Raw genomic sequence first — 10,017 nt, forward strand, 5'->3', positions numbered from 1 at the left:
AGTTGTGTCATTGATCTTAACCATGTACATTCTCTACTAGCTTCATTTAGTGCAATTACTTCAGCATGATTTGAGGATGTGGCAACAAGTGTTTGCTTTTGAGAACGCCAGGAAATTACAGTACCTCCATTCATGAATACGTATCCAGTTTGAGATCTAGCTTTATGAGGATCGGACAAATAACCTGCATCTGCATAACCAATCAAACCTTGTTTTGAATCGTTAGAGTAAAATAACCCTAAATCACTAGTTCCTCAAAGGTATCGAAAAATATGTTTGATTCCATTCCAATGTCTTTTTGTTGGGGCTGAACTAAATCTTGCTAGCAAGTTTACTGCAAAAGAAATGTCAGGTCTAGTACAATTGGTAAGATACATAAGAGCTCCAATTGCATTTAGATATGGCACTTCTGAACCAAGGACTTCTTCATTTTCTTCGCATGGACGAAATGGATCCTTGTCAATATTTAATGATCTAACAACCATTGGAGTGCTTAAAGGATTTGCATTGTCCATATTGAAACGTTTCAAGACTCTTTCTGTGTAATTTGATTGATGCACAAGTATTCCGTTAGGCATATGTTCAATCTGTAAACCAAGACAATATTTGGTTTTTCCAAGATCTTTCATTTCAAATTCTTTCTTTAAAAGTTCAATCACTTCAAGGATTTCTTTATTCGTTCCAATGATGTTCAGATCATCAACATAGACTGCTATGATCACATATCCAAATGTTATTTTCTTAATAAATACACATGGACAAATAGTGTTATTTTTATAACCTTTACTTGTCAAATAATCGCTTAAACGATTGTACCACATGCGCCCAGATTGCTTTAAACCATACAAAGATCTTTGTAATTTTATAGAGTACATTTCTTTGGGTTTTGTACTTAACGCTTCAGGCATTTTAAATCCTTCAGGGATTTTCATATAAATATCACTATCAAGTGATCCATACAGGTAAGCTGTAACAACATCCATAAGACGCATCTCTAAATTTTTAGATACTGCCAAGCTGATTAAATATCGGAAAGTGGTTGCATCCATTACTGGTGAATAAGTTTCTTCATAATCAATTCCAGGTCTTTGAGAGAAACCTTGAGCAACAAGCCTGGCCTTGTATCTTACAATTTCGTCTTTCTCATTTCTTTTTCGTACGAAGATCCATCTATATCCTAATGGTTTCACAACTTCAGGTGTGAGGATAATGTTCCCAAAAACCTTTCTCTTGTTAAGAGAATTTAATTCAACTTGCATAGCTTCCTTCCATTTAGCCCAATCATTTCTTCTTTGACATTCAATGACAGATTGTGGTTCAGGATCATCATTCATAATATCACATGCAGCTGAATAAGAAAATATTGCATTTATACTGTCAGTTTCATTTTGGTCACATATTCTATTTGGCTGACCATAATTTTGTGCATCATCCTCTTTTCCTGGGGGAATTTGAATAATTCGTGTTTCTCCAGGAACACTTTCCTCATGATCTAGTGCATTTTCTGCTCCTCTTCTTTTTCGTGGGTTCTTATCCTTAGAACCAAATGGCCTTCCACGCTTCAGGCGTGTTTTAGACTCTTGAGTGACTTTATCATCAGATTGTCCATGTGGAATGTCAATTCGAGCTGGAACATTGACAGCGGGTATATATGATTTAGTCACCCTTTTTGTGTCAGTAAATGCATCAGGTAATTGATTTGCCATTTCTTGGAAATGCATTATCTTTTGAACTTCTATATCACATTGCCTTGTGCGAGGGTCAAGATATGATAAAGAAGGCTCATGCCATGACACATCCTTTTCCATGATCTTCTTTTCTCCACCTAATGATGGGAAATTTGCCTCATCAAATTGACAATCTGCTAGGCGTTCTGTGAAAACATCACATGTTAATGGTTCAAGATATCTTATAATAGAGACTGACTCATAACCAACATATATTCCCAACCTTCTTTGAGGACCCATTTTTGTTCGTTGAGGTGGTGCAATAGGGACATATACTGCACACCCAAAAATTCTCAAATGGGATATATTTGGTTCTTGACCGAAAGCAAGTTGTAGTGGAGAATATACATGATATGAACTTGGTCTTATGCGTATCAATGATCCAGCATGTAAGATTGCATGGCCCCAAACAGACACAGGAAGTTTGGTTCTCATTATCAATGGTCTAGCTATTAGCTGGAGACGTTTAATCAGTGATTCAGCTAAACCATTTTGTGTGTGTACATGAGCAACTGGATGCTCAACAATAATTCCAACAGACATACAGTAGTCATTAAATGCTTGTGAAGTAAATTCACCAGCATTATCCAGTCTCACTCTTTTGATAGTATAATCAGGAAAATGTGCCCTTAATTTAATAATTTGGGCAAGAAGCTTTGCAAATGCCATATTACGAGTTGATAATAGGCAAACATGAGACCATTTACTGGATGCATCTATTAAGACCATAAAGTATCTAAATGGTCCAGATGGAGGGTGAATCGGTCCACATATATCACCTTGAATTCTTTCTAGAAATCTAGGAGATTCCCTTTCAACTTTCATTGGAGAGTGTTTTATAATTAACTTTCCAAGGGAACAAGATATACATGGTTTTATGCTATTGGACTGAGGGAACTTTTGGTCCTTCAATGGATGCCCATGTGTATTCTTAATTATCCTTCGCATCATTGTTAATCCTGGGTGGCCCAACCTATCATGCCATAAACTAAATGTCCCAGGATCACAATGTTTTCCTTCGATTACCATATTTGATTCAATCATATGTATATATGTATAATGCAGACCGGAATCAAGTGTTGGTAGTTTTTCAAGCACATGACTTTTGTCTATAATATACATATATTTCTTATTTTCAATGGTCATAGTCTTTGTATCATATCCTTTGAAATATATGTCATTGAAACTTAATAAGTTTCTATTAGACTTTGGAGAAAATAAGGCATTTTCTATACAAAAGTTTGTACCATTTGGTAATATAAAATGGGCTTTCCCGGTTCCCTCTATCAAGTCTGCAGGACCTGATATTGTATGTATAATTGTTTTTGTTGGTACTAATTTTGAAAAATATTTCTTTGATTTCAGAATAGTATGTGTACTACCACTATCTGCTATACAAAGATCTCCAATCTTTTCTTGGTGTTGTGCTCCAGTTGGACTCATATTAAACTTCACATTTGAAAGGAATAATAAGTAAATATAATAATCATAATTATTATTAAAAGAAAGTTCATTTATTGAAGGAAAGGCATTACATGCAAAATAAACGAAGGAAAAACAGTTTTACTAGCACAATAATAGATTTTTTTTTTTTAGTTAATGTCTTCCATGTCATTGCAGAAATCGGCAACATTTAGCGGAGTGAATTCAACATTATCAATGAGGTTTGCTTCTTTTCCTTTTCCTTTAATGGACTCTTGATAAAGTTGACAAAGATGTACAGGTGTGCGACAGGTCCTTGACCAATGGCCTGTGCTACCACATCTATAACATGAACCATCAGATTTTTGTGATGTCCCAGTGTCATGCCTTGCCACTTTAGCCTTATCTTGTGTGTGGACATTGTTTCTTTGTGAATGTTGGTAATTATTCCTTTTCTGGCCACGACCACGATTATTACCTTGTCCACGACCAGAATTATGGTTCTGATTATGGCTTTGGTTTCGATTAAAGTAGCCACGGCCTCGTCCTCGACCACGACCACGCCCTCGTCCACGTGTATTGTTTCGATGACTATCAATATTTGTAGCATTTGCTTCAGGAAGTGCTACTGATCCTGTTGGACGAGATTCATGGTTTTTCATCAAGAGTTCATTGTTTTGCTCTGCAACGAGTAGACATGCATTCAGTTCAGAATATCTTGTGAACTTTTGCATCCGATATTGTTGCATCAAGGTAATGTTTGTTGCATGAAATGTGGAGTAAGTTTTCTCCAACATATCTTCATCAGTAACTTCTTGTCCACAATATTTGAGTTGTGAACATATTCTGAACAAAGCTGAGTTGTATTCATTTACTTTCTTGAAGTCTTGAAACCTCAGTGTTCTCCATTCATCTCTAGCATTTGGAAGTATAACTTCCTTTTGATGATCAAATCTTTCTTTCAAAAGATTCCAGAGAATACTTGGATCAGTAACATCAAGATATTCAAATCTTAACATTTCATCAATATGCTTACGAAGAAAAACTTGTGCTTTTGCTTTGTCTTGTGCGAAGCAATTATTAAATTCATTTATAGCATTTGAGATTCCCATGGACTCAAGATGCATTTTTACATCTATCATCCATGGCACATAGTTTTTCCCGCTAACTTCAAGTGCTGCAAACTCGAGCTTTGCAATGTTGGACATAATGTAACTATAAATTTTAAACAAAACAAAAATTAAAATCCATTTATTTCAATAAATATTACACAAAAAAGAAGCGGTAAAGCTAACATTGCATACAAGCCTAAAAGTAGATGAAATTCCATATTATCTTCGATGTTAAAGATTGAGATAAAAAGTAATATGACTATTATAGTCATGATTATCACAAACGGGTGAATCATCATGAAGCTTGATTTCTTGAAATTGATTTGTTTGATAGAAGAGAGAAATATTTATTGTGGGTAAAATAAGCAGGGTAAATATGTTTATTTATAGTAAAAAAAATATAGCCGTTGTTTTTACTGTTTATAACCGTTGCATATATATATATATATATATATATATATATATATATATATATATATATATATATATATATATTCGTTTTGTATATTTATAAATCATTTAATAAGATTTATAACTAATACATAACTTTACTTTGTATAATTTTACTAATTAGATACATTAACAAATATTAGTAAATGTTAAAATAAAATTATGAAGAGTAAAAAATAAACATTGACATGTATAAATAAATATAATTTAAATGTTAGTATGCATAAAGAAAAGTCAGTTGCATAATATAAATGTTAGTATGCATAATTAAAAGTTAGTTGCATAATGTAAATGTTAGTATGCATAAATAAAAGTTAGTTGCATAATGTAAATGTTAGTATGCATAAAAAAAATTAGAATACATAAAGAAACGTTAGTATAAGAAATAAAAATCGTTAGTAGTCCATAATGTCCATAATGTATAAGTTTTATTAATTCATTAGTATTATTATTATTTTAATATGATGAGGGTTTTTATAATTAATAATGTTTTTACTAAGTAATACATACCTTGATTAAGATAGATGTGATTTCCACTTCTAAATAACCTTTGTTTGAGCTTTCGTGCTGATAACGTGTTATAAATTTGATGTAATTAAAACAAGATTAGTAAAACTAAACTAAGAACCTTTAAGAAAGAAGAAAGAAGAAAGGAAGGAGAGAATTTGATAACTTATATAAAGTATTCAAATTGGTGTATCTTTTATATATATGATAGTGCTATTTATACTAGTTAATCACTAGACATAATTAATGAGTTCTTATACATATTTGACATATTTATCCTAAAAGTTGAAAATAATTCTTACACATTTGACATTAGGAAATGTTGCCATTCAATTATTTACAATATATATATATATATATATATATATATATATATATATATATATATATATATATATATATATATATATATATATCGGCTTTTAGGATCAAAGCCTATGATCTAGTCTACTATTCTCTTTAAGGGTAATTTTCTTCCAACACAAAAGTGGGTCCATCATCCTTTATTTTTCCAAGTAGTCCACCTGCTAACAGTAGTTTGTTCAAAAACTCAACGTGGCAACAGCTCGTAGACCCGATCACCTGTATCTATCTTCTAGATTCTTCAATTCACCATATTTTATAGATGCTGTAAAATACAGACTTGGTTTTCCTTTGATTTGCTTTTATGAATTATGACACACCTAATTTCTTTTATATAAAATGACAAATTCAAATTTAAATTACTTAACAGTTCTAATTTTATATTCCCTTTTAGTATTAGAATCCATAAGGTAGCACTTGTACCACATATAACCATTCTAGATTCTAAAATGTGTTTGTTCACGGATTAAACATTATTTATATGTAACAACATAGAGCCAATAAAGCAGAATAGTAGCAAATGAAAAAATTATTCAAAGTATATTCTTAGATCGTTCAGACGTACATGTTAGTAAAATAAAAGACTAAAATAAATGAATGTACAAGATAAACACTTTATATGTCACTTTTTTGGAAGGGAGCTTCCTTAATTAGGGTTTCAGACCAGTTTTTACATATCAAATAATCATTTCATACAAAAATGAGGTTATCTCTTATGTCTATAGTCTCAAAGTCACTACAGACCAATATTAATTCCCATATAGGTTGACTAGTATAGAATTTAAACATCGGTGGATTATACATCATATTTTTAATATACTTTATCACCATTTTAATGTTATCGATTCAAATTATAAATGTTTACATTATTCTATAATATAGAAAAAAACCGATTTTTTTTTATAAATAAAGTAAATTTATAAATTATGTTTAGCACGTTGTTAATTATTATTATTATTATTATTATTATTATTATTATTATTATTTTAACATTTCTAGATTCTTATTTATGCCAAACATGTATATTAGTTAAAAAAAACCTAATTATATGATCATTACGACAAGTTTATAGATGTTTTGAATTTTGTAACATCCCAAAATTCATAGTAAATTTTGAGTTTTAAAACATTAAACCTATACAAACAATTTTGTCCAAAACCAGTCAAAGTGAAATATATCATTTAAACATCAGAGTAAAAAATCACAAATGACCAATGTGTAATAAACTTTGGAGGATGTTATGCAGTTAAGTTGGGCTCTTCCCTTTGAAAATAGAAATACCTGAAAAATGCTAAACTATAAATCATAAGTACAAAGCTCAGTGAGTTCCCCAAGATACCATATACTTTATATAGGATAGGGAATGATATGTGTCAACCATAATCTTACAATCACTATCATGCTATGAGCCACATCATGGTCTTTCCTTGTCAAGTCAAGGGCCAAAACCCAGGTCTTACAAACAAGTACCAAGAACCACCTCCTAGTCTTCCATGTAAGTATCACAAAGACAGTTAACATCCTACATATAACTACTAAGATCTAGACCATGGTCTTGTATACAGTTGTTGGGAGCCATATACAGGTCTTTCATACAATTATCAGGGGCCTCAATCCAAGACTTCCAGAAGCACTTTAGGGACCTTAATGGACCATAGCAATGTAAACTTTATGGACATACATACCCCATGCATGTCCTTTCCCATGACTAGGTCAAAAGATGCAATATAACTTAAGCTTCAAGAAAAGTTCCTAAATCACCACCAATTCCTAGATCTATGATATATAATGCTCTTGGAACATAAAGAGACCATATACTTGCAAACTTTATCTCTTCAACCCAAACAATCACATCAAAGGGACCATAATGTCCTATAAAACCTAGATCAAAAAAGTGGGACATGAACAAATGTAAACTTGAGGACTTACAAAGGTCCAGAAGATGCACACAAGTGAAAGAGAGATTTTCTTGCTGAAACAAGGCATTAAATCTTCTTCTACCTTCAAAACCACCAGAAACTTGCAAAAATGAGAAAAAAACTTCTAAAAGGATTATGGTTTGACAAGGAGACAATTGAGGGTGATGGAGGCTGATACGGAACCTTAGGTTCAACGTAATGGGGTTTAAATACAAAAGAAATCGTAAACGATCATGGGCTTAGGCCAGAACACCTACCACGTCATGGCCAACCTAATGTCACATCGTGGCGATCAATAAAACATGTGTTCCATTTATTCGATGTCATGTCGTAGACATCCTTGCACTACATCATGACACAATGTTTTACACAAAACTCAATCTTTAGTACTTGATAAATAGAAGCTAAACCAATCTGAAATACATGTGTTACAACTCTCCCCCACTTAAATTAGATTTCGTCCTCGAAATCAGCCCATAAAACTTATTCTACCACACCCGAAGATACTTCCAGAACTTCTTTAAGACTAATTAGGACTAAGAAGTCCTCTTGTGTAGACGACCGCCTTCTAATACTACTATTAAAGCCCCCAATGTTCTTAGAGATCACGTATACTAATGAAAAATCGAACCTTTATTCTCCGCCCTTGACCAACTAAGGAACACTCCAACTACTCAACCCAAAAACTAAAAACCCTAAACCATGTCTGACTTTCAGACAAACATGACCTTTCAAATCACAACGTAATGACTCCACACTGCAACCCAAACCGAAACAAACCTCTTTGACCCTAAATTGTCATAATGATAATGGAAAATAGTATCACCGACCATTCACCGATGCCGACAACCTCACCCTCGAATACTGTGACATCACAAAATTTAGGTCATAGACTACGAACGACTAAATTACAATAAATCTCTTTGTAATTTAACTCATTGTGTTTTAGTGAATCTAATGTAAAATAAATGAGTTCATTTCAAATATTATAAGATATCAGATGATACCTTACTTCTAAATGTCAAATCTGTCAAATGAATCAAACAGCTCAAACTACAACACTTATTAATGCGTCTAAAAAACTAAAAATTTGTATTAAGCAGTTATGAGCAAGAAAATATTAAAACCTTATAGTACATGTATCCATATTTCCAAAAATATAAATAAAATCCAAAACGGGGTTCATATGCAAAAGATACGTCAATTTTAAGAAAATAGACAGTAAAAAACTAGTTTTCTTTAATCACTTAAAACCGAATCGATCCGTTAAGGCACTTGCACAGTGGAAATTCTAAGAGTGTTTTTGGACTCAGGCTATTGGCTAATATTTAATTTCATACTCAAAATAATTTTAGCGAAAATATTTGCAATAGTATAAAATCGAGCATTATAGATTATTTAGATGCGAAACATTAAACACAATTTCCCGAAGTTCAATAACTTGAAAAGTTACTATGTTCGGGTTTTTGGAATCCTTGAATTAAACTCTATCTAACGGCAAGTTTGAAAAAAATTCTTGACATCGGGATCCCGATGCATCCGATTATGTGTGTTTTGGACAATTTAATGGATTAGGCCTTCATGTGGGACCCAATTGACTTAGGAGAAGCAAATCATTAGTGATTTTTTGAAGCCCAGATTCTTCACTCCCTTCCATCACTTCCCTTACTTGCTTACACTCCAACTCATAAGGACAAACATGCGGGGGTGAAGTGTTTGACTCCATTTGGAGGTATGGTCTTGCATGGCTTGTGAGGAACCTTCAACTTATAAATTAAGTCATTTGGTTATGTAACACCTGATTCCTAGTATGCATTTAATTCAAGTAATTCTTATATTTTTCTCTAGGACTCAATAAGTTAGGGGCCCAACTCGTCGAGTAGACTCGTGTTTCGCGGGAAGTTTAAGTGCTCTACTTGACGAGTCGGGAGACTGGCAAGGCGAGTAGACGTTGTTTGAGTGAAACCCTAAATTTGAGGGGTTTCACCCTATTTAAACAACTTATCTCTCCCCATCTCACCCTCCATCGTCCCTTATACTTCCGAAAGACATAAGCATGAAACCCGAGCCTTTTTTGAGTATTCTAAGGCTATTTTTGTGCATTTTGGTGGTTTGTGAAGCTTGAGAAGAGGAAAGGAGCTTGGGAGCTCAAGTTGAAGCTAGAATATCCAGAGATTTTGTTCCATTTCAAGCTCATTTAAGGTAAAAAGCTTCTATCTTGATCTTCCATGTGTTTAATCATCTTTAGGGCTTGGATTTTGGTATATTTAGGGCATTCTAAGCCATTTTTGGGTTGTGGAGTGTAATAGGGAGTTATGGCTTCAGATCTTGGTCTTTAGAGGGGTCTCATGGCATAAAGGTGTCAAATCTATGGCCATGAGAGCCCCATGCATCTTATAGGTCTCATTTTTGGTCCTTTTGAGCTTAAAGACCCATGCATGGACGTAAAGTTCGTAAGTTTACGTGTTATATCGACCCTAGGAGGCTAGATCTACCGTTTGGATGAGATGAGCCCAA

The 10,017-nt window shown here is 33.1% G+C and overlaps 1 protein-coding gene across 1 annotated transcript; it reads right to left on the reverse strand.

Moving 5' to 3' along the window:
- Window positions 1-3,319: 3,319 nt before the first annotated feature.
- On the reverse strand, window positions 3,320-4,357 carry LOC145005663 (uncharacterized). The gene has a single exon (XM_078964781.1). It carries the CDS (start codon window positions 4,355-4,357, stop codon window positions 3,320-3,322), a length of 1,038 nt encoding a protein of 345 aa, XP_078820907.1.
- Between the last annotated feature and the right edge of the window lie 5,660 nt (window positions 4,358-10,017).

This window comes from Lactuca saligna, chromosome 1 (genome assembly GCF_052625555.1).
Source record: "Lactuca saligna cultivar CGN05327 chromosome 1, ASM5262555v1, whole genome shotgun sequence".
NCBI classification, from domain to species: Eukaryota; Viridiplantae; Streptophyta; class Magnoliopsida; order Asterales; family Asteraceae; genus Lactuca; species Lactuca saligna.